At 38.2% G+C, this 26775-nt stretch overlaps 1 protein-coding gene across 1 annotated transcript in view; it reads left to right on the top strand.

Moving 5' to 3' along the window:
- Positions 1-26775, top strand: part of ZC3H3 (zinc finger CCCH-type containing 3) — a 501954-nt gene that overhangs the window by 285633 nt on the left and 189546 nt on the right. The window contains 1 exon segment of the mRNA XM_044669341.1: positions 799-807. Within this exon segment, the coding sequence (XP_044525276.1) occupies positions 799-807 (9 nt within the window).

Genomic DNA, 26775 nt, shown 5'->3' with positions numbered 1-26775 from the left:
CCTTGCTGATAATTTACTTTAACTGTTTTTGAGACAGGTTATGCTTCTTATTTAGTAACTCTCTTATAGATGTATTATAGTTGTATGGCTATGTTTTGTTTCTTCACTTCAGTTGTTACTCCTTTTTAGATTCTTGTTATTCTGTTTGGGTTAATGTAATTTCAGCATCTTTAATCCTTGCTCCCCAAAACACAATGGACAGGGTCAGTCAATCAACAAATATTATTTATTATGCTTGACTCGCTGGGGTTATAAATAAAATAGTGAAAAAGGACTTATCCTCTATGAGCTTACATTCTCTTGGGGGTCAGTAAGAGATTAAAAAAAAATGAGTCAGCATAGTGTGGTATTTCAAGAACTAGCCTCAAATCCAGGATGACTTGTTCAGGTCCCATATCTGACACATACTGACTGTGTAACTCTGGGCAGATCACTTAACCCTATCAGTATTCTTGGCAACTCTCTAAGACTCTTAAGTTGCCAAAAAGTTGATAACCTGCTGTGGTAAAGAGAGTTGCTCACCTGAGAGTTTTCTATAACAATGAAATTATAGGTTCATTTTCTACTCCTGTTCTTTACATATAAAGTGTTGAGAGTGAGAAATGTCTCTAACAACAAAGAATCAGGAAAGCTCATTTGAAGGAGAAAGTCTTGAACTGAGCCTTTAAGGGGTTCAAAAAGACAGAAGTAATGAGGAAGAGCATCTTAAACATAGGGGGCAACCTGCAAAAAGGCACAGATAATGTTTATATATAATTCATGGCCTGAGCCCATGGCTTATCCCAGAGGATATCTTAGGACACTCATGTTTGATTATTTTAAGGCCTTTTGGCCAGTGAAATGATCTAGCCCAGTTCCCCATCTGTCACTTGCTGCAGTTACCATGAAATTATTTGGCTTTCAGTATGAAAACACAGACATAAAAGCATTTCTCTCTTATTCCACACCTTTCCCTCCTTTCATATGAAAGCTTGCTCATACCTGTTTTTATGCTGATGTGGATAACCCTCCATTATCTTCCCCCAAAGTTGGTTTGCTTCTTCCTCCCCAAACCTCATGCTCTCTTTTTTGGATCCCAAAGCCAATTTGCCTTTTCTTCTCCTTGTTCTGTGAATATTTAGATATGAAGGGAGAATTCTCTGTCCCAAGTGGAAAGATTCTATGTTTTAATCTTTTGAAGTTTTTCTGGGATGAAGTGCCCCCATTCTGAGCTTGGAGCACTCTGACCTGACCATGGTTGGGTTTTTTTATTTGTTTGTTTGTTTGTTTGTTTGTTTGTTTGTTTGTTTTTAATCAATCTCCCCTTTTCACATAGCATCTGGCTGGAATACAGATTGGAGTAAATTACTGAAAGAAGCTCTACCCACAAAAGACACTCCTGGAGTGACACTAATACTATAGGGCAAATGGTAGTTAAGGGATTCAGATATTTCAATGATCTTGAGCATGACGGTTCAACAACAAATTTAATAAACATTTCTTAAGCACTCCATATGTGTACATACATAAATGTGATATATATTTACATATTGTGTACATGGGTGTATATTCACACATATACAGAGACTTATGCTGAACACTGGGAATAGTAGGGGAGAGGGACATGACACAAAGATAAATATAATATAGACTCTGTCCTCAAGGAGTTCACAGTCTTCTATGGAATATTGGTTATTTTTATGAATTTATTACTAATGTTAAAGTTTGGAGGGATTTTCCATAAATTATATGATAGTGTCAGCATCCAAAAAGATTTCAACTCATCAGAATGTGGGACCAAACCATACAAGACACTATTCTTGTTTTTTGGTATAGACTTGTTATTTCAGTGGTTTATATAATTGCTGAGAAGCAAATCTGTTCTTTTAAGATCTACAACTGTTCCACAATTTATAGTCTTTAAACTGTTTCCTGGGGCACTGAGAATTCAAGAGATTTGCCCAGATTCCTATATTCTTTGTGTATCAGAGAAATACAAAATGGTGTGAACTTCCTAGAGTCAGGGAAGATTTGGGGAGCACAAAGTAAGGGAAGCTTGAGGATGTATTTTAATTAGAATATAATTTGTTCAAAGTAAAGAGAGTCTTAGATATCATCTGCTTCAGTTGCCCCCATAAATAATACGGTTATAGAGTTTTGCACTGTTGTTGCTAGTTTTTCCTGACTCTGCTCCTCTTCTGTTGTGTCTATGTATGAGAATCTAAGAGCTTAGTTTAGGCAGATTTTTGAGACTGTTACAATAACCCCAGTGAACAAACCCAGAGCTTGGCACCATGCTCTTATGTTTATTTGGCCAATTGCCAACTTAGCAAGTGATCCCGGTGAAGTTCATTGCCTTGAGACTAGCCTGCATGGTGGTAACATCTGTGTCTGGCCTTTGGCCAGCCTCCTGCTGGCCACTCATGGGGTCTCCCAGTCTCTGATGACCACAGTAGCATCTGTGTCCTGGACCTGCCCCTCTGCTCAGGTGAAGATGTGGCATCCAGATGGCCACTGGCAGGTCCAAAAGGTCACAGCTGCTCACTCTGTGCGAGGGAAAAGAGGACAAGGTTAGTGAACCTGACACAGGTGTTAGAGCTGCCTATCTGAAGACATCAACACTTTATCTTTTTTTTCTTTATACTTTGATTACAGGAATTTTGCTTTCCTTAGCAAAATTTACTAAGCATTTCTATGGCAGTCTTAGAGCAATTACATTGTTATAAAGACTCTGCTCTTTTTATGTAACCAAGTCACTTGACTTCCATGAGTCTGTTTCTTTATCAAGAAGTGATCTTGCACTAGTTTCCTCACTGAGTTATTGTGATGGATATTCTAAGCCCTATAGAAATTTGCCCTATTACTGTAATCATCACTGGAGAAAAAAGAAGCCTAAGCAAATGAAGTGATATGTCCAAGATCACAGAGTCAGGACTGGAATCCAGGCCTTTGTGTTATTCTCAATTACCTCTGTGAAATGTAAACCCTTGTAGAGTTTGAGTAATTCTGCATTTTTGTTAAAACTAAGTAACTCTGCCAAGAGAAAGTAAAGAAACTACCTTTAAGTTTACCAGCAAACTTAAGGGTCAGAAATTCATTGCAAAGTGATTCCTGAAAAGTGTAGCAAGAGTAAGACAGATAACAGATAGGGAAGAAGAAACCCTTTTGGTGTCTGGGCCTCGCATAGTTCTAGAAAAGGTTATTAATGAGAAAAGTCATAGAATCACAGATTCTTAGGACAAAAAGGTCCTTTTCAGTTATTCTTATCCAAATTCCTACTTCCATACACAATTATACATAGACTTGAGGGAATAGCTAAAAAAATTACTCTGCCATATGAAATGTAATAGATTATTATTGTAGCTTAAAAAATGATACAAGGAATTCAAAGAAACCTGGGACGATTTGGATAAGCAGAAAGAGTGGTATAAGCAGAACTCAAAGAACAATATGCATAGAACCTCAACAGTAAATGAACAGATTCTCAAAACGAAATATTAGAAAACAGATTTTTTAAAATCAGCCTTTATTAATTGTTTCCATTTCAAATCTCACAAGGTTACTTGACCAAACTAGTTTTTGGTTCAATAACTGACATTTCCATACTTTATACACACTGGAAAGAGTAGTTAATACAAGGATGTTTGTCATTATTTTATGATTTAAGAAACTGAGGTTCATGAGGATAAAATGGCATAAGTGACTTTCCCATGGTTATAGTTAGGTTGTAAGTGACAATGTCAGGATTCCCAGCCAGATCTTCTAGGTCCAGATTTAGTTCTTTTCATTATGCCAGTTATTAATTTAGCAAAGATTTCTTAAGTGCCCATGCATACAAAACACTGTACTAAGTTTGGATAAAACATGTTCCCTGTCCATATGGGATTTACATTGTAGTACAAAATAAGACATAACTACAAAGATAAATATAATAAACCATAGCACTGATCTATTCCAGTCTTTCATTTCAGCAGCTGGAGCCCTAAGAGGCCAAATGATTTTCCCAACTTATTAATAGAAAACAATAAATTAAAACTTCTGTCACTTAATCCAGGGGTAGTCTTAATCCATCTATTAAGCCATGTTGCTTGTTAGTCACTGACCTAAATGAAACACCTAAAGCTAGATACAGTCAGCTAGACTCAGGGTGACCTGGGCAAGTGACTATAGAAGTATCACTTGTTTTGTTCCCTCGTGATGCCCTTCCCCCTTCATGGTCACCCAGATTCCTGTCTCTCATTACATGTCTCATAGTCTCAAATATTTGATCTTCTTTTGTAAAAAAAAAATAGTCACTTTAGTTCCAGCAGTGCCACTGAGGAGTATAGGTGAATCAGTTGATTTTCAGTTTTAGTATATAATAATGGTAGGGTTTGGGGCATCTAATTTTAGGAAAATATTTCCATTCATTTTGCCTTCCTACCCAGAGATCCCAAAATTTAGTTCCAACTGATGAGATAGGAATATCTGTTTCATGCAATATTTTCCCAGGCTTATATGCATATTGGAACATTTAACTCTATCAGTTATATTATTTAGCTTTTACAGTATTAATTTTATGTGTTTATATAATATTATGTGTGATATTATACTATGATATAACTATTATATAACTAATAGATTTGGAGGTTGGGATATAAGGTGTTGCCTTTGTTTCTGGGCATAAACATCTCATATATCCTCTTGCCTGTGGTCTTCTCATTCAAGTTTTTTAAAATGAGAGGAAATGACATGCTTTCCATTCTCAAATGCCTTTTCCTTCTGTCAAGCAGTGGGCTCTGTTTTATATCAGCATTTCCATTTCAATTGGTAAAGATGAAGGCTCTCAGGATGACGTAGACTTCTTCCCCACACTTTAAAATATCTAGTTCCATGGATTCATTTTCTCCATGGGAAAGAAGTATAAAGTCCAAGAAAGGCAAATGACCCAATCTCGAGCTCTCTGGATAATTTCTCTGGATTCTTTTTTCCCCAAATTTAGGCTGTTCTATTCAGGTACTAGAACTCTGGGGTCACAGTATCCTTTTGGTATAATTCTTTGATCTCATCATTCTGTATCCCATGAAATACACCCTCAGGTTGGTCTGTGCACTTGTGGCAGACTTCCATTGACCCAGACAACTGACCATCAGAGTTTAGGGATTGAGAAATGCTTCATTCCTTAGTAGCGTGGCAACTGATATTGACTGAGATCTGTCAGCAACAAAACTAAATGTGTTTCCTGCAGGGTGACACTAGCCAGTTACGCTATATTGGATCTCATCTATTACTCCACCACTTGCTGCCCTAAGACCTAGAGAAGAAGTATCCTGCTCAAAAGGTTTCACTTGCCAGAACTTATATAAACCCCCCTAAAGAATCTAGACTAGAAGGTCAACTTGGAATGCACTCAGTCAGTACTCCCTATTCCTGAACAGTAGGGATGCCTGTTAGTGGTAACCTACCTTTTGCTTAAAGACTTGAAGTGAGGAAAAACTCTGTCTCTTGGACTGGGCCATGCTATTTTGAACAGCTCTAATTATTAGGAAATTCTTCTTTAGATTTATAATATTTAACTTTTATGTAGTGTTTTAAGGTTTGCAAAGTGCCTTATATAAATTATGTCATTTGTTTTATATAATTGCACAATTATTATTCCCTTTTACACATGAGGAAAAGTAGGCTGCAAGAAGTTTAGCAGCTTTCCCACGGTCACACGGCTGTTGTGTATATTTGTGTGTAACGATTCAGGATTAGAATTCATGTCTTCCTGACTCACAGTTCAGAGCTTTAGCCATTACACCTCTTAGCTATCTCTACCACTTCCAACTATTTATTATGTCTGCCCTTGAGTGAAACAAAACAAATCGAGCTGTTAGTATTTTCTTGTGTTCAAGGTTGGAGAATAGAATGCTAGAAATAATATGCATCTTTCCTAGGTCTTCAAATTTGGTTGTACAAGAAAGTTGGAAAAGGACTATCCATGTGAAGGTGCCAAGCATGTTAGCTTTCTGATAAGTGGGTAGGAATTCTTTGGGGAAGAACATAAATTCCTTTTCACCATGTCAGTTTACTGCCAGGTTAAACCTAGTAATGTGGGATCACATTGGAAAACTCCCTTTTAGAGAAACTCCTAAGGATTAAGTTGACTTTTTACTGGACCTGCAAGTGTACGTTGAAATGGTTTGAAGTGATCCCACGCAGACATATCAGGTACAGGCAACCCTCTCCCTGCCTCCACACACACACATGTACCCTTCCCCAATTCTTTCCTTCCCTTTTTTACTTTTCCTGAAACTCTTGATTTGTTCTCATCTGGCCAAAAAATAGTCACCTTGGCTGACCTTCAAGTTCTCCTCTAGACTGGAGCCTTGAGTTGAACTCTTAATAAGTCCATAGATCAGTAGTCTCCCTGCCTCAGGTCCATAGTGCCCCAAACAGGTAGAGATAGATAATGAGGGTAAGGAGCAAAAGAGCAAGACTCCAAGGCCTTCTGTCCAGATTCAGAACTACCATCTCTGTGCTGTCCAGATCAACAGCCAAGATAGGAGAAAGGGATGACAACTGCTTGAGGAGGTGGTAAGGGAAAGAGACCCCATTATTCATTTATAGCATTGCTTCCTATTTGGTTTTCCTGTTGGCAATCTTGAACTAAGGCTTCCTCCGGCAGGTTTTTTAAAATTTTATTTTATGAGAATAGTCGGTTACGGCTCCCCAAGTGCTGTAAAAGTTAATGTGATAGCCTCTTTGCGCCTGTGCTCATTTTTATAATTTTTTATTTTATGAAACAGGACAGGGAGCTTAGTGACTTATTACTATTCATTTTGTCTCAATGCAGTAAATATTGATTCAGTTGGGGGTTTTCAATTTAAACCACTCGGCGATTATATAAAATATTACTAGCCTCTGAAATTATGCTTACCGATCCCTTCGGCTGCTCATTAAGGAAGGAGTGCAATTTTTAGATCCCTTTGCTTTCATCATTCTAATAAATGGGCTGAGATACGTTTTTGCACGGAAGGTGCCGCAGACACTGCTAGCAGGGGCTTGACAGCATGGATGCAACTCTTAATTTGGAAGTCACTTCAAAGCAGGCTGGAGTTATTTATTTATTTGTTTGAGGTATGTAGGTCTTTCAGTTCCTCAGCAGTAGTGACATCAAACTTGGAAGACAGCTGGTTAAGCAGTGCATCCCTGAGCCCCCCAGCTCCCTTACCTTCTAGCCCTTCATGAACCCAGACATTGGCATAAATATACACATTCTTTCTCTCTAGCTCTCCCTCCCCTTTTCTCTTCCTTCTTCCTTTCTCCCTTCTCTAGTTTCCTATCCCTGCCTCATTCATCTCCCCCCACCCCACACAGAGTGAAATGTTCTGTAGCTTCCTACCTAATTGTGTCCAAGATATAGAGGGACTGAATTGAGAAGAAGAGGGATTATGAGGATGGAATAAAAAATCAGGAATAAACAGTGTCCTATAATGGCCCACCACAGAAACATTAAGCAGTCCTTTGCTCAAGACACACCCCATCTGGAAGAGTGTGTTCGGTGTGCTTGTCACATTATAGGAGTAATACTGGTATACTGGAATTATATCCAAAGGAAGATAGCAAGTATTGGACTGGAAAGCATTCATGTGAAGATGGAGGATTCAGGAAGAAAAGGAAGGACTTAGGACTTGAGAGCAGGAAGAATTAATGGGCCCTTGGCCATTCATACAGAAGAGTCACAACAAACTAAGCTAATCCTCTCCTGCACCAAACCAGCTACAGTGATTGTGTACCATCAGAAATAGCCTTTTCAGATAGAATTATTGCCATGGGCCATTAGCATGGTCTCTACCAAGATCCTTTTGCAGCAGGATGGCACTCTGGTAGCATTCGAAGAAAATAACTCTATAGAGTATATATTATAGTACTACATGCCCTTCCTTTCTAATTGATAACCACTAATATCCCCCAAGATGGATTTGGGTAGTGTAGAGATTGTCTTCCTCCCTTTAAACATCCTTCTTTATCCTTGAGGAAGCTGAATTCTTTCCTGTAAAGTAATCTAGTACAAAGGCCAATATGTGAAGATTCTTCCTGAACATTGAGAAATCTTAGCTTGGAAGGGAAGGACATGGATTAAAGACCCATATATGGGTTGCCTGGAGTCAGCTGGCACATCATGTCTGAAGCATCTTTGTTCTCAGTAACCCTGAGGGTTGACTCAAAACAGGTCTTCTAACCTCCTCTCATGGAGTATTCAGGAGTTAAAATAGATAATAAAGAATGTGTCCTTAGGAAGGCATCCAGAAAACCTGAAGAAGAAAGTATTTGATTTCTTTTTTCAATTAACTGATTCTATATGGAGGAAAGATTGTATTTGTTCAGTTTAGCCCCAGGAATAATGAGAAATTACAGAAAAGCAGATTTAAGTTCAACATAAGGAAAAACTTTGTTAAAAATTAAGGCTATCTGAAATGAGACAAATTGCATGGAGGAGTAGTTTCTCCTACCCTGGAGGGCTTCAATCTTCGAGCTGGTGTCTAGAGATGTTATAAATACTATTCTTGTTCGTATACTGGTTGAACTGGACACCCTCTCTGAGGTCTCAGAACTCTGAGACTATGGCTAGCTTGCTGCACAGGCTTGTAAAGGAAACCAAGACTTTAATTTTCTTACTAATCTATATAGAGGAGCAGATCTTACCCAGTCTTGGCTCAAGCCAAATACTCCCTAATCTCTCTAGCCAGGATTCCCATTTTGTTTTCTCAGCTACTGTACTTCACCTTGGCACTACCCATTTTGGGCCTAACTGTACAGTCCTTCTTTCCTGTGTAAATCATTTCCCTAACCAAAATTTCAGTCTATGATAGTCCCTCAATATGATTACTAACTAATGGGTTGATCTGCCTCTAATAATTTTAATAGTAATTCATCCACCACGAACTTTAATGAATTCCTACTCCTTACCAAGGTTCTTTTAGCATGTATGTATTAGCTATCATCCCCTACCCCAAGCTAGCCTATCTTTTGGAGTTATCAGGCCTCCCAATCCCAGTTTTTGGTTATTTAACCAAAAACATTTCTCTGCCTTCCTAGAGTTAGGCATGGAATGCAATTTAATTCATCCAATACTTATTAAGCACCTTTGATGTACATAACATTTTTGTGGATAATGTGAGAGAAGTTTAGACATCTGTCCTCATGAAATTCACAGTGTGGTAGTAGGATATAATATATATATATATATATATATACATATATATATATATATATATATATGGCAATGTTGTGACCTGGAAAGAACACTGGTTTTGTAGGCATGTGGCTTGAATTGGTCTAATCACTTATATTCTCCAGGTCTCAGTTTCCTCATGCATAAAACCAGGAAATTAGACCTTTAGATCCTTTTTAGCACTACATCTCATGCTACTTTGCTGTGATAATAAAAGGTTCGATCCTGGCCTAAAGCATCTTACAATATAGGGAATCTGTATGTTCACGTCCTTCTGGATCTAGAATTCCTGGCACTCTGTACTAAATGCCAAATCCCATTGCCATGATTTGGGACTAACATTGAACACTTGAAAACATAGATACGATGAAGAAAAATAAGAGCCAGCAAATCCCTTCTTATTCTATAAATGGTTTAGAGGTGGGATTGAAAACAATTAAAATCCACACACATTTATTAAGTGTTGACTAAGTTTAGGGAAGTGAGATGTGGTTCCTGCCTCTAGTAGTTTGCAATCTAGTAGGAGAAATGTAACATGTTAAAAGGTAATTATTGAAGTAAAAAGTATAAAGTGGTAGGTTGATGATGCAGTGGATAATGATGGACTCAGGCAGGAAGGTTTGAGTTCAAAAAGCTACAGTAGCCACTCACTACAATTAATATGACCTTGGACAAACCACATAACTTATCTCAGTTTGAGTTTCTTTGTGTGTATGCATGTGCTTGTGCATGTGCGTGCACACTAACTTTGGTTTATCATCATCATTTTGTGCCTTTATTTCATAGAGAGAGAAATGAGAGGTTAGAGGAGGTTGGTTGATTGTTGTCCTTCATACTTTATGTCTTTCAACTAAAGAATAAATTGGATTTAAGTGAAGCAGAGTTGCACAAAATTGTCAGCCTCACTCTCTTTTCCAGAATTATTAAAGTCCAGTGACAAGACAGAAGTCAAGATGTCTGGAAATGGTTCAGGATGACCTTGATTTCTTGATGTCTAATCAAGCTCTAAGTGCTCCATAGAGCCCTCTTCTGCCACTTTCATGGCCATTGGAACAAATTGTTCTCATCCACCCCTTCTGCTGGTGGGAAGTCTTCACATACCTGAGTAGATACTGTCCTAACTCACCTAGGAGTTTGAAGTCTTTCAGTTATCCTCACCAAACCCACCTGCCAATATGGTTTACTGGGATGTGGCTGCTTTGCTTGCTATGGCTTCTTGGAGCCAGAGATAAGAGCTAGGAAGCAGGTGGACATCAAAGGAGGAAAGCATTCCTGAAAATGGCTCAGCAGGCCCGCATACTAGAGGTACTAATCTTCCTTGAATACCTCTAAAACCCAAAGAAGAGGTAGAGAGCACATCTAAATGGAGGTGGTCAGGAGTGTTCAGGAAAGGACTTCATAGCAATATGTTATGGAAAGACCTCTGAGTTACATACTTAGTGTCTGAAACCACATTTGAACTAGGGTATTCCTAACTCTTGGTCCAGTAATCAACTTACTGTGCCACCCAACTGTGCTGTATTTGTGCTGTATTTATTATTTAGGTAAAATATATGGGTTTTGACAGAAAATCAGATGAGGGGGAGGGAGAGAGAGAGGGAAAGAGGGAGGATGGGAGGAAGAGGGGAGGAAGAGGGAAGGAGGGAGAGAAGAGAGGAGAGGAGAGGAGAGGAGAGGAGAAATTCAGTATTTGACATTCTGACTTTAATGTTATTGGGAAATCCAGTTCAAGATGTCTAGTAGGCCAATGGAGATGTGAGGCTGGATCTTATCAAAAAGTTTAGGGCTAGCTAGACAGGTAGTTTTGAAATCATTTGCTAAATCCATGGGAACTATTGGAGAAGAGAGGATAGAGTGGGAACTCATGCTTATAGAAGGGTTTGCCTTAGCAAAAAGGGCTGCCTCTTTATATGAGACAGGAATAAAGGAGGGAGTAATAGTGGAAGGCATCTGGGTGATGTGAAAAAAGGAAAGGAGAAGAAGGACCTCTTGGTGAATGGCCTTAAATTTTTCAATGAAATATGAGTCAGAGTTTTCAACTGAGAGATTGTAATTAGTGGGAATCATGGAAGGTTTGAGGTGGAATGAAAAAGTTTGGAAGAGTTGCTGTGGTGAATGGCATAGTGAGTTAGTTATCTGGAAGATGTAAAATGTTTATCTTGCAACAGTGAGGGTCTCCCATCTCATCTCTGCCTCCTACTTTGCCTGACTTTCTTTAAATCCCAGATAAAATTCCACCTTCTGCAGGAAGCCTTTTTCATTTACTCTTAATTTTTCCTTTGGTGATTATATCCAATCTATCCTGTAAATGGGTTATTTGTATATAATTATTTGCACATTACTTCATCCATTAGATTTTGAGCTGATAGTAGGACTACCTTTGCCTTTGTCTCCCCATCACTTAGGACAGTATCTGGCACATAGTAGGCACAAATTAGCAAAAATTCATAGGAGGCATAAATAAATAAAAATTCCTAAATATTTATTGACTGATTGACTATATCTTGGATATTAGATGCCAGAGAAGTTTGTGGCAATTTTTTTCCTCAATTAACTGTTTCCTTTCTAATTGCATTGATTTTATTGGTTTAAGAACCTCATAATTTTATATATTATCAAAACTTTCCATTTTCTCTACCACAATCTTTATCAAGAACTCTTCCCCTTTTCATTATTGCGAAACGTATTTCCTTTAACCTTTTGGTAATGAACCTTTAAAATCTAAAAAGCTGGTTCATGGGAAACACATATACCTTCCATTTATGTTCCAGTACTTAAAACCCCTGCAGGTTTGAAAGGGTCTGCCATTGTTTTGGTCCTGTCTCATCTCTTAGTCATCCCTATACCATGATGAGATATTAAAGTGTTTTTGAATTAATATTTTTAATGCAACAATGTGAGGAATTTTCCCCTTGAACAATATTTAATGAAAACCTTATGATGGCCCACTAGAAGCTCATCAGAAGTGACAATGTCTTCACATGATATTCACTGGATATTCAGTTTTATTGTGGCATGTAAGGGGATTATGAAAATGTAGGTGCACTGCCTAGTTTTAGGGCTTTTGCCTCCAAAACAGTTGGCAATGAGTATGGTAAGACTAGATGACCAATTATATATTTCTGTGGGAATTTCACTCCTGGTCCTAACCAGAGGTCACCAGCTTAGTTATATCTGTCAGGGTCGGTGGGCAGATGTAGATGGAGTGGTAGCATTCATTTTCTTGTTGAGCTGGTTTGATGTCCATAGGGAGAGAGTACAGAGTTGCAAATTTGATTACCTACTATTTTTTGCTGTGTCTTAGTAGAGGAAGAATAGTTTGAGAAGGGGGCACTCTGCATCTTGTTATGGCTTTAATTTTATATATATATATATATATATATATATATATATATATATATATATATATATATATATATCTTTGATGGCTGTGATATCTTCTTGGGTCTGACAATGGAAATTCCCTACCAGTTTGGCTCTGTACATGGCAAACATTGATTTTTAGCCCATGTAACTAATGGACCTTGAAATTAAAATGGCTCTTTTTTATATTAGAAACTTATTGGGCTCTAGTCCTGCAATCTGACAGTGGACAGTACTGCGCAATAGCTTGTTGGCCTGCACTGGCATCTAGGATGGCACTTTCATTTATGTTCTACATAAAAAAAGCTCACTTTCCTTTCTTGTTTGGTAAGGATGGGTTGTATTGTGTAAAAGGGGAGAAAGAAAGTTATTAGCTCCCATGAGATATTGATAGAGCAGAAGAGCTTCCAGGCAGCCCATCCTGGATTATTGGCCCTACCATATTGGCAATGACACCAAAGGTGTTAATTGGGGTGGGGGGAACTATTCATCTGTTTCAGGGTGGTCAGTTTTTGTTGTTGTGTATGTGTTTTTATAAATTGAGGTGCAGGGGGAGGGGGGGCAGCTGGGTGCCTCAGTGGATTGAGAGCCAGGCCTAGAGATGGGAGATCTTAGGTTCAAATTTGGCCTCAGACACTTCCCAGCTGTGTGACCCTGGGCAAGTCACTTAACCCCCATTACCTAGCTCTTACCACTCTTCTGCCTTGAAGCCAATACACAGTATTGACTCCAAAACGGAAGGTAAGGGTTTTTTTTTTTTTTGTTTTTTTTTTAAATTGAGGTGTAATTTTTTTTCCCCATTGGTGAGGAAAAAAGCACTTCTTTTAAAAATACAAACAAAAACTGATGCTTGAACATAAGTGTTAGAAGGGGCCTGTTATACAGGATTTTGGGTTATAGTAAAAATATATCTGATGGGAAAGTATTTTAGAATTTTTGGGACTGTGTGATTATTTCAGCGTATTCATCATTATTATCAACTATTAATCATCCTTATAAGCCCTCTAAGTTCCTGACTTTGAAGCCAACACTATATATTGGGCTAATCATTTGAGGGGAAACAAGACCTTCCTGGAAACAAGACTGTGGAGGCAGCTAAAAACACCACCCACCTGAGAGAGAAATAAAACTTACTTGTCATCTAGAGGTACCTAGTTGGCTTAGACAATTAAACACCATTTTAAATAACACTTTTACCCACGTTTTAAAGGTAGTAGTAAAGTATTGTTCAAGTAATCAATATCATATTTAATTGCTTGCATATTTCAAACTTGCCAGCCTCATCTTACCTCAAAAATATGATTCACTTCTAATGGCCGGACATATCAATTCTGAGGGGCCAGAGGAGGTTGGTCCTGCATTAAAGGTGACCTACAAGTCACAATCACACAACTCCTCTGCATTTAGCTCTGGGAATGTTGAAAGTTTCCATTAAGTAGGAGAATGTGGCCATTCATCAGGTTCGCAAAGGTGTTCATATATGTCTCTAACCTGACCTGGCCTTGATAGAGGACTAGCTATTTTTCTCCTTCCAGTTCTCACCTGGGTACAAAGTATAGCCTAATGCAGAATTTCTATGACATATTCATGTTCGTGGAGGTTTTGATTTTCATTTTGTTATCATTTTCTCCATTAACCCAATATAGAGGGAGATAGGGAGCAGCAGGATGGGAAAAAAGGAAGAGAGTAATGAACTTTTCTCACCGGTCCTTTGACTGTTAGATCATGATTTAGTTTAGTTGCTGACCAGTCATTATTCTAGGACCTGTAGGCTCCATTTAACTGGTCACTTAAGGTGACAAGGTAAAAGGAACCTCAGCTTATTTCATCATTTCCCTAGGACTTTAGGGTAGCTAGTCCCCCATACTACTCTGAATCAAGTCTTAAGTGTCTTTACTTCTGATCTCTCTGACAGACTCAATTCTTTTCCTAACCGAAGTCATGTCTTTGACATACTTCATTTGTTTTTTTTGTTTTTTCAGACCTTGTTTATTTGACCTTTTCCTTAGGGCTGTTGCCAGGCATCTCCAGAAAACCCTTCCTTCCTTCCCAAACACTATAATCTTTTACTGCTCTTGGCTTCTGTAAATGTCGGTCATTTCTTGTTTTTCATTCATTCGATCCCTAAAAGCTTTCTTCAGAAATCCTCTTTAATTGATCAGTGGTAGAATAATTTTTTTCCTCATTGTCCTATCTTGGCATGGTACTCTTACACTTCTCCCATCTCACCAATTCATTCCCTTTTTCTCTCAACTGGATATGATAAACATGCTTTTACTGTCCATTCATATCTTGGCTTAATTTTTGTGTGGGTGCTGGTTTCAAGGGGTCTGTCGCCTCTGTGACTGCTTATATAGTTGTATGTGTTTTAGATCATAAGCTCCAAGAGAGTAGAGACTGTCGGAATCCCTTTGTAGAGGGACATATTCTCTTACTTAGGATCCTAGCACTTAGAGCTTAGATGGCTTAGAGCCATCTCCTTTTCCCATTGTTTTGTTATAAGCCTTGTATATAAAGGCTCCTGTGATCTTAGAGCACCTGATATGGAGTAGCTTAGCGAGCTTTTTGGGATATTTATAGAGGATATTTTACATTTACTTTTCAAAGTGAGCCCCCCCCCAAAAAAGCAGATAATTTTCTTTTTGTCCATACTTTATATAGTTTTTTCACATGTGTTCGTTGCTTTAACATGACAGTCAATTGGCAGAATTTCTAGGTAGATGAAACTGGCAACATCAGAGTCTATGAACTCATTTGTGACTTTTCTTAAAACAGAGCATGACATTTGCATATAAGCTAATTTATCCCTCTTCTGATATCTGTCTCTATCCTTGTCACTCTGTCTATGCCCAGTTTTGGAGGGAGCTGAGAGACCTTAGCTTGTGAGTGAATTCAGACTGGCAAAAGATCAAGGACATTATCTGCTTCAAGGATCTAGTCTGAAATGATTACTGACAAATTCTGATGAGCTTTGCTGGGGGTAGGGGGGAAGGGAGGAAAGGGTGCTTTCCATGAACTCTTGGGATTGTTCCCAAGAGTCCATCAAGTGTATGACTAGATCTCTGCATCTTAAAGGACCAAGTTCGGGTCTCCACCTCAAATTCTAGGAACCAGCGAAATTAAATAAAGTTGTAACTTTTTTCCCTTCTCTTATTTTTTCTAAGTCAGCAAGGTTCAGTTGTCTGGCCCCACCTACTACCAAATGTAAGAAGCCCCCAGTTTAATTTGCGGTTAGATATCTGTTAAGATTGCATCCACTTCCCAAGTCAGCACTTAATTGGCAAGTCGCTTGATTTAACAGCGTGGGAGCCTGCACCGGAAAAATGGCCAGAATAAATCACGGCCTGACGCCAGAAAATAGATATAATCTCAACATTAACTACATTAATAGTAGCAGGAGCCGAATTAAGAAAGCCATAAAGTATAGGCAGGAGAGTATAAATTATAGCCATCTTGCTGTCCCCTATTCCCTCCTGCCACTATCCCTTAGCCCCCTGTTCATCTTTGCTTTCACCTACCCCTCCTCCCTACCTCCCACACCCACGCTCACTAGGCCTGGCTTGTCTTACTTGGTCTCCCTTGAGGAGGCTGGTTCAGATCCCTTAGTGTCTACAGAATCTGGTCCCCTCAGGGCTAGACCTCATAATTTTTTCTGGTTCTGATGATCAGTTCCAATTGGAAATTGGAGACCTGGCTCTGTTGTTGTAATAATGCACTTCATTTTCCCCTGTATTCTTTTTGCCCTTTTTTGAGCTTGTGGGACTTGTAGTTCAGCTCTCCTGGAGATGAGCAGGATAGTGAATCCATCCATCCATCCATCCATCCATCCATCCATCCATCCATTCATTCAGATGCACTATATAGCCAGTGTAATACTAAGAGGACACTTTGATCAAGTCATTTTACCTCTTTGTGCCTCAGTTTCCTCATTGGTAAAAAGGATACACTATATACCCCATTGCACCATGTTAGGGTGAAGTTAGTGCTTTGAACAGTTGTTATTATTGTAACTATTGTGGCAAATGATGAGCTTTTCATTAGGTAATGAAAGTGGATTGATGTTCTGGCAGAGAAGCAGAAGGAACAAGTTAATCTGTCTGAAAAGCTTCTGCACCTTATTTCTTTTGTCATAAAGGCTCATTCAGCATGAAGTTAAAGCATTGCTCTTAAACCTGAAGCAGCACATATGACTAGGATTTTCTTTTCCTTGCTCAGCTGGTCAGAGCTCTTTGGGGAGTGAGGTTGGAAATGACTGTGGTTACCCAAAGTGGGCACTGCTGTTAAAGGGTGACTGTGGGAATAGAAGGGAGCACTAAACATAGATGTTTATAATTTAGGGGCAGCTGCTTTTCCATTAGTGCAAGGTACCCTTGTCCACCACCCAACTGACTACTTAGCATCAGGATATGGAAATTTTAAATGTCTCATTCCCATTGATAGCTCTACTTTCTAAATATTTATCATGATCTTATTGCGTGCCTGGTACTTCCCAAGTGCTAGAGGAGAGTAAAGTCTTAGTATTGCTGTGATGAGTTCCCATGGTTAGAAAGGAGAATAAGATAGATCTGGTTATCAAAAGTAGGTATACATTTGTTTAAGGCATCATGGTCTGTTATCTATAGTAACACAAGAGGATTATAGTGCTTGATTATTTAAAGCCAGCTATTGCAGTTGAGAATATTTAACCAATTCAAAAGCAGGGTGGGGGGGACCCTCTTAGATTTCATCCAATGTAGTATCAAAAAGTAAAGGAAAACAGCACATATATGAACTAGTGGCTGGAAAAGGTCCATATCCTGTTATGATAGATCCTTCAGCATCTTCTCATTTGTTATGTCAGGTACAGATTGTTATAAATTTGAATAGGAGATTGTAGCCTTCACATATCTTAACAGTCTGCCGCGGGAAATAGAAAACATTTATTCTTTACCAACCCAGAGAAAAGAACAAGGAAGGGGTTGGGGTCATGTAGCAAGATTGGTAGGAGGAGTTAAAGGGAGGTCGATTTTGACTTGATATAAAGAGGAATTTTCTAATAATTAGACATGTTTAGCAGTAGAATAAGTATTTTTTCATTGGTGATTTATAATTCATGACTAAAAGTATTCAAGCATAGACTATTTGTTCTAGAAGAGATTTTTCTAAAAGCTCACCAAGGTTTTGGGGGTTTCTTTTTGACCTGGCACTGTTAAATACTTTATTTTTTTAAAAGAAAGTTTTTATTTGATTTTTCTCAATTGCATGTAAAAATAATTTTTAACATTTTTGTAATTTTTGAGACTTGTCAAAAATTTTTGAACAAAGGTTGAATATGAATGTGTGTGTGTGTGTGTGTGTGTGGTGTGTGTGTGTGTGTGTGTGTGTGTATCCCTTTCAGGGATGTTGTTTTTAAGAGAATGGGAAAGATTGGACTAAATGATCTTCCAGTTCCATTCTGTGTCAAAGATTATATGATTCAAAAGTTACTGGCTCTTGGATAGGGAATGAATATATCATAGATTTTAAGGGAAGGACTTGAGACAGAGTGTAGTTACCTTTACAATAGTGTTTCCCATGGGCTATTTCTATGGATTTGTATTTTATGAACATAAGTATGTGCTTCCTTCCTTCTTTTCCCCCTCCCTCCCTCCTTTCCTCACACCCTCTAACTGTGGGTTTTTCCCAAAGCTTTGCTCTGGACTTTCTTCTGTTTCCTCTCTCCACACTCTCAGATTTGGTATCCCTATTAGCTCCTGTAGGTTTAATTATTACCTCTATACAGATCCATATATATAGCGCCCCTAATCTCTCCTAAACTCCTGACTTATTTTACTGACTACCTATTTAGATATTTCTACCTGTATATTCCATAGACATTTCAAACTCAGTATGTTCAAAATAGAACTCCTTCCCCAAATTCATGCTTCCGTATAACTTCTTTATTTTTGAGGAAGGCACCCATCCTTTTAATATATAGATGTACAATCTTAGAGTCATCCCCTGCCCTGCCCTCTATGTCACTTAATGTATACTGTCAGTTATCATATTTTGTCAATTTGTTATAAGTGGGGTTAAATAGTCCCTCACTTAAGTGGGATAAAGTGGAGAGCTAACTGACTAAAGGGAATACATACAAACTCTACCTCCACATTTCTTGCATCCGTTCTCTTCTCTCTACTTACATGATCATCAACCTAGTTCATGCCCTCAACTCTCTCTTGGATCACTCTAATAATCTTCTAACAACTCTCACATCTCCAGTTTCTCTTTCCCTCAGTTCATAATCCTCAAGAGTGTGGTGTGATACAGACAAGTTAGTTTTGGATCTTCAGTTTTTTCATCAGTAAAATTGAGATCATCTTGATAATATCTACTTCCTTTAGTTATTGTGATATTTAAATGAGAAAAGCATTCTACAAACATTAAAGCACTGTATCTGTCCTTTCCCCTCTCCTCCCCCCCTTCCTTCCTCTCCTCTTCTTTCATATACATACAAACATATTTCATTTGTCTTGGGGTAGGTCTTCAGCTTAACCCTGTTTGCCTCAATTTCCTCATTTATAAAATGACATAGAGAAGGAAATGGCAAGCCATTCCAGTATCTTTGCCAAGAAAACCACAAAAAGGATCATTACAAGTCAGACATAACTGAAAATGACTACATAACAATAAAATATATATGCACACACCTATATCATTTATCTTCATAGAAGTTAAGTGACTTACCCAGAATGACACAATCAGTCACAAAGTCAGTATTTGAAACTCAGTTCTCTGACTCTATCCAGCGCTTTTTCAATGCATCATAAGCTTTAATCATTTTTCTTTCCCTGCTTTCTTTGCCTAACTTACATACTTTTTAAAGCTAAAGTCGAGAGTGAGGAGTATGCTTGGACCTTTGTTTGAACTCTATATCAGAAGTTGCCAGTTCTTCTGTGTTGCTGTGTAGATTGAGAAACAATGCTTCTTGTACTTCTGGAACAACATTCCAGTGAAACCCTGATGACTGGGATTTAATTTGTTCTTGCGTTTAATAAATCTTATTAGAGTGTGGGCCATGGCTCATATGGCTGACCTTTTAAAACTGGTCAGGAATTCCCAACAAGGGTGCATTCCTCTCTGGCTATGATTCCCCAGTGTAGAGAGAGACTTTATTTTGAAGAATTGCCATGATTAGGTGGAGTTGTTTTTTTAAATGAAGTAAACTTTATTCTTAGCCACACTCCAGCAGGGGGAGACAGGTCATTATTAGTGTTCCTTGGAGAAGTCTGAAGAATCATTTAATTTTTAAAGCAAGGAGTACTCAGGAGGGGTCCAGAGTGTGTGACTCAATGAATGTTCCAAACAACAAAGACATAGAAATAGAAATAAGAATATATGTGTGACTATCTCAGCATGGTCAGTCTTTAAATACTGAGATCATCGAGGCATTTTACTATAACTTGGAACAGTGTCTAGACATTTTTTTAAAAATCTCTGCTAAAAATTCACTTCCTCTAGAAAGTCTTCCTGGATTGATCCCCTATGTCTAATCACTCCGTTTTTGTTTACATTAATTTCATATCTGCCCATGACAAAATGAAAAGACCTGGCAATAATCCCTGGTCTTGCTTCCATGGACAATTTTATGTTTTTTCCCTGTGTTATCTGCTGAAGGCTAGCACCAACCTTCTCAGCTCATTCTCATATAGGATAGGGTTTTCAAAATGACCTTAATATTAACTAAGAGAAAGAAGGTAGGAGGAAAAAACAACCACCACCTTATGGAGCTTGGGATTGGCAAGTAATAGCCTAGAATCTTCTAAAGCTTCCTCTGCTCAAGCTCTTGAGACCAACCTAGCCTCCTGGCCTTACTTATTATGTTTCCATCTAATGTGCAGCATGCTTTCTGTTGCCACAGTGTCTTGTGAGAAGGTCTAGTACATGCCTCTCCTCTTATCTTATTAACACCTGTGTTAGCTCCTTTCTCTTCTCCAGCTGGCACTCCTTATGGTTTTCTCCCACTATCCTCCTGCATCAGGATTTCAAGGCAATGTTGACCCTTCCCATTAGCAAATCTCTACCCAGATTTATTGGTTGGGGCTCGTATCCCTATTGCCTCAAATTAATTTGCTTAATTCAAGGCCCTCCTCAATTTGGCACCATTTTATCTTTCCATTTTTACTTCTCATTACTCCTTTCTGTATACTCTACATGTTAGTCAAATGAGGCTGCATTCTCCCCATTTCTATCCCTCTGCTCAAACTATTCCTTGTGCCTCGAATGTTCTTCCTTTTCCTTTCCCTTTCCCTATTGAATTCATATCCATCTAAGATTTTGCCACCTCCAGGAGATCTTTCTGATGTTTTCCCTCACTAGACCTAATGGGGGAAAAACCTTTTTTCCATCTGATCTCATGTGACTCTTTGATTGGACTTTTTAAATGCATCCATCATGTAATGTTAAATATTATGATTGAAGTTTATTATAGTGAAGACATAATCTTGGAAAGAAATAAAAATTTTGTTTTAGAAGCCCTCTGTTCAAATCTTAGTACTGTATCTTCCCCTAAACTGCAGTCCTTGAAGTGAACAAAACAGCTTTCCTGGCCTGACTTAAACTGCTTTTATCTAATGTGTAGTATGGACTATATATGACTTTCTTTTCAGTTATTTGTTGTGTGATAGTGGACAAGTCATTTGATATCTCAGTTTAGAACTCCAAAAAAGGAGAGATGTAAACTACATAATCTCTTAAGGCCCTTAGTTTTCTCTGCTTCTTGAACACAGAAGAATTGATCTCTAATTCCAATAAACATCTCATAGTTATAGGTTTTGGTGAAAGGTGGTCTGGGTAAGATAGTGTACATAACTCAGTGAAATGTCTCTATAACTAGAGACATAACTCAAAGCTTATAGCCTGCTGATGGTGTCAGAAGCATTACTTCTCTCTGAGGACTGCTTTTCTAATTGATGAGACCCTAGTCTGGATCATCATTTGGTTAGGAATCCCAGCCTTGTGCACTTTACTCCCAGTTCAACTTAATTTCCTGAACTTCGTTTCCTTTATAGCAATTTTGTCTCTTTGCAGAACCCCCTTTGGCTTTCTAGCTTCCTATTCTGTGTTGTCTTCTCCCAATATAATATAAACTCCTTGAAGATAGGAACTGTCTTGTTTTCTTGCATTCATGTCTCCAGAACTAAAAAAGTATCTGAAACATTGGAGACTTTTTTTTTATTATTTTATCATTAAGCTTATTTGTTTAATTAATTCATTTAGAATATTTTTCCATGGTTACATGATTCATGTTCTTTCCCTCCCCTCCTCCCACCTGCCTCCCATAGCCAATGAGCAATTCCACTGGATTTTACATGTGTCATTGATCAAGACCCATTTCCATATTATTGATATTAATCATTTAGAGTCTACATCCCCAATCATATCCCCATTGAATAACTGTGATCAAGCAGTTGTTTTTTTCTTCTGTGTTTCTACTCCCACAGTTTTTTTTCTGGATGTGGATAGCATTCTTTCTCATAAGTCCCTCAGAATTGTCCTGGATCATTGCATTGCTGCTAGTAGAGAAGTCCATTGCATTTGATTGTGCTGTAATGTATCCATCTCTGTGTACATTGTTCACCTGGTTCTGTTCCTTTCACTCTGCATCAATTCCTGGAGGTCATCCCAGTTCACATGGAATTCCTCCAGTTCATTATTCCTTTGAGCACAATAGTATTCCATCACCAACAGATACCACAGTTTGTTCAGCCATTCCCCAATCAAAGTGTATCCTCTCATTTTCCAATTTTGGGCCACCACAAAGAGTGTGGCTATAAATATTTTTGTACAAATCATTTTCCTTATTATCTCTTTGTGGCATAAACCCAGCTGGCTGGATCAAAGGGCAGGCAGTCTTTTAAAGCCATGGTAGACTCATAATAAATATTTCATTATGTGTATATATGTGTATATACATAAATTTTCTATAAGTAGATACATACACATAGATATATGTATTCATACAAACATGCACATAGGATAACACTTTAATAGTTTTCCTGCCAGTGTGAAAGGTGAACACATTACCAACATAGGAAAATCAAGGAATGTTTGTTAGGTGATATCTAGCAGTTGATTAAATCCTTCACAATATATTTGTGAAAAAGATCAAAAGATATGGGCTGACTAGAGTATGGTACAGTTAAACTTGAATATTACAATCAGACCCCTCTCAATTGGTTTTTAATGGATCACTCTTAATCTAGAAGAAAGAATGCACCAAAAGTCTGGCCTCTGCCATCCTTTTAAATCTTATTTTTATTGAAAAAAATTTTTACTTTACTTTCATTTCTGAATATAGGCAAAGCAAGAAGCATTTATTAAGCTCTTATTTGCCATTAGCTTATGCCCTAGGGATACAAATTTATTTATCTTTCATTTTCAAAGAGGACCAAGTGATATCGCTAGAATGCTGTCTTAATTTGTGTAATGAGTTGGGTTTAAATAAGGCAAAGTTGCACAAAGTAGTCAGCCTCACATTAATTAATTCATTTAGAATATTTTTCCATGGTTACATGATTCATATTCTTTCCCTCCCCTCCTCCCACCTGCCTCCCATAGCCAATGAGCAATTCCACTGGATTTCTCTCTCTTCCAGAGTCATGTGGCAGCACAAAAGTCAAGATGGCTGTCGATGGCCCACAATGCGGTGAATAACCTTGGTGTCTTTGATGTCAGACCAGGTTCTAAATGCTCTATAGCATCTGCTTTAGCTTCCTTCATGGCTATTGAAGAAAAATGTTCTCATTTACCCATGAAACCAGGGAAAGTCTTCACTAGTCTGGAAGTTCATATCCCCTAACTCACTGATGAATCTGAGCCCAGTCATTTGTCCTTAACCTTTAGGTCTGCTGAGACAGTTTTACTGGGGTGTGGCCACTGCGTATGAATATGAGCCACAGTTGAGAGTTCAGTGAGAGATGGATGCCAAAAGTGGATGAGCAGCTTTGAAAAGGGCTTGGCAAGCCCTCACTCCAGAGATACTAATCCTTCCCAAACACTCCAAATACAAATATAATTGAAAAGAAAAGTGAACCCTGCCCATGAGGAGTTTACATTCCAAAGGGGAAAGGCAGCATACAAAAGTAATAGAGAAGGAAACAGTATTGATGTCTCATAAGATAGGAACACAGCTAGTAAGAGGAATGAAGATTGACCAATGTAAAGGTTAAAATTAATGGTTGGGTGATGATTATATGAAATTATGTGGTTGCCAGTATTTATTATATCTTGAGTCAGAAATTTATTTGCAAATATTTACAAATAGAGAGGAAACAATAAACAAGAGAAATGCGAGAGAGATAGAGAAGTTATCCTATTAACCTAAATGTTTTGCTCCAGGTCTGCCTATCTAAGACTATCTCCAGAAGACAGTCTCTTCAGACTATCTTCTTAAAGATAATCTGCTCTGAAGGAGTTGGGGCTTGCTTTTTATGGTGACTTCTTGTCCCTTCCTCTCTTCACAGGGGCCAATCACAGTTTCCAAATTGTCTGTAGGATTGACTTCTTACCTTCTGAAGGTTAGGTTCTCATCAAAAAGATTCACAGAAGGGGGCAGCTGGGTAGCTCAGTGGATTGAGAGTCAGACCTAGAGACAGGAGGTCCTAGGTTGAAATCTGACCTCAGCCACTTCCCAACTGTGTGACCCTGGGCAAGTCATTTAACCCCCATTGCCCACTCTTACCACTCTTCCACCTAGAAGCCAATACACAGAAGTTAAGGGTTAAAAAAACAAACAAACTAAAAAAAAAGATTCACAGATTCCTGGGTGATTGAATTTCTAAGGATGTGAATTTTCTAAGTACCTTGCTAGCTTCTCACCCAGTACTAAGCAGAGTGTTTAGTCTTTTGTTGATTCAGTTCAAAAGTAGACAAGGGGGAGTTAATCCTGTCTTCAGTCTAGTGAGGTACTAAGTAAGGGCACTTAAGTTAGTGTTAACTCAGCATAGGCAATAGAGTAAAGGATTCTCTTTCACACCAACATGAGTCCCTTCTTCCAAATAGAGGCACTGTGAGGAACTTACTAATAGGAGAAAAGAGGCTAGCATGGCAGCAGAGTCTCCAGGGTGAGAAGGAGGAGAAAGGAGCTAAGGAAGATTCCAAGGTGAAACTCTAGCTAAGGAGTGGTATTGAATTCTGGAAAGTGAGAAACACAACTGGAAGGAGAATAATGTTTGATCAGCCTGGGCCAATATATTCCACCCTCTTCTTCTATCTTGCAAGAATCCTTTATAAATAAGATTTTAAAAGTAACCAGAAGGAAAAAAGCTATTTGATAAAACCATCCAATTGTGATATTCTCTACTCTTCAGCATCCTCCATTTCCACAGGGAAGGAGGTACATTTTCTGAAATCTTCTGAAGACCAAGTTTAACTTTAGCCCTACGTTAGTCTACATTTTTATTTTTTACTTAGATGAAGGCAACTATGATGTAATGGGCGGGGGGGAGGGAAGGGGAAGGAAAGGGAAAAAAAAAGTGGACTTAGAGGACCTTAGTTCAAATCTCAGTTCTTCCACTAACTTGCTGTGTGACCTAGGACAAGTAATTTCCCCTTTCTGAGCCTCAGTTTTACTCATCTATAAAATGAGAATATTGAAATATATGCTCTCAAAGTTGCTCCTCACCTCTGACTACAATTCTCATAACAAGCTTGAATCACTAGCATCCAAAAATATTTTTAGAGGCTAGAATCATGGATTTGTTAATTCTCTCAAGATATAATTTAATGGGAATAAGAGCCCTAATCTTGAGATTTTAAAAATAAGCTACACCAGCATAAGGGGGTGAAAGTAGTTCATGTGGAAAAGATTTGGGGCTTTTAGGTGGACTACAGGCTAGTATAAATGGATCAGCAATAAGTCAATAGTGTGATGCGGAAGTCATAAAAGTTAATGCAGTCTTATACTGTGTTAATTAATTAATGAAAGCAATACTGAGATTGAAGAAGACATCACTGGTCTCTGTTCTCTTCAAATCAGAGCTGAATACTGTTTTCAGCTATGGGCATCATATTTTAGAAGTGACATTGAAAAACAGTATAATCAGAGTAGAGCAGCCAGGAGAGTTAAAAGACTGAAAATCAAGCCAGATGAAAATTCGTTAAGTAGTCCTCTGGGTTCTTTCTTCTAGCTCTAAGATTCTGTGATTCTTTGGATTCTCTTTGGATATTGTTCCTTTGATCACTGTCAATAACTGAATCAACTTGTTTCCAAATGTCGACTATGGCTTAGTAAACAGTAGACCTTTGTCTGGGGACCAGTCAAGCCATCACAGTATATGAGTCTCTACAGCATACCTAGGATCCATGCTTAATCGTATAATGGGGTTAATTGAAGCTTGAATATGCTGCATTCTGGACCTCAGAGCTTACTGCATAAGTGAAAAAATGGAAACATAGAGAGCTGTATTCCTTTGCTGATACCTTTCCCTTTGTCTGGAATTTCCTTTGTCTCCCCTCTGCTTCAGTCTCTAACTATTGAAATCTTTATATCCTTTAAGGTTCAGTTCAAAGAACTTCTCCTTGCTAAAGCCTGCTCCAGGCCCTTCTTGCGTCAATCCTGAATTCAGACTGAGTACTAGACATGGAGTCAAGAAGACAAGAGTTTAAATCTTAGATACTTACCAACTGGACAAGTCTTACTTAACTTCAGGATGCTTCATCTTGGAGAGGCAGCAAGATGATAATAACACCTACCTCCCATGTTTGGTATAATGATAAAATAATTATTTGTAAGCACTGCAAATCTTAAAGGACTATATAAATGCTTGGTATTATTATTATTATTATTATTTATTAGTATATTGTTCATGTGGTCATATAAGTATTTATCTGATTCTCCTTCCCTTTATAGTTATGTGTGTCTATGAATTATCTCTTCTTCTAGATTGTAAAATTCAGTTAGGAAGGGACCAGGATTTGTTTAACCTTGGTTTCAAACATAAACTGAGTTTTTCTAGGCCCCACTTAAAAGTGGACATTTAATAAATGGGTATGAAATAAGTGAATAAAGGAGTTGAATGTAGATGAATGCAGTACAAAGAAACCATAGTTCCTAAGGAGCTAAGACATAAAGAAAGATCAAAGTAGAAAGGGATAACAATAAGGTAAGGCTTCCTTGGGGGGAAATTTGCTTTAGGAAGTTGGGGAGCTAGATAAAGAGGAATGAGGAAGGGCCTATTAAAAGGTCCATTGGGTATACTGAGTTTTGTAGCTGT

The sequence above is a fragment of the Gracilinanus agilis genome, chromosome 1 (genome assembly GCF_016433145.1).
Source record: "Gracilinanus agilis isolate LMUSP501 chromosome 1, AgileGrace, whole genome shotgun sequence".
Taxonomy (NCBI): domain Eukaryota; kingdom Metazoa; phylum Chordata; class Mammalia; order Didelphimorphia; family Didelphidae; genus Gracilinanus; species Gracilinanus agilis.
Note: the sequence above shows the minus strand (reverse complement) of the source record. Positions and strands in the feature narration are given on the sequence as shown.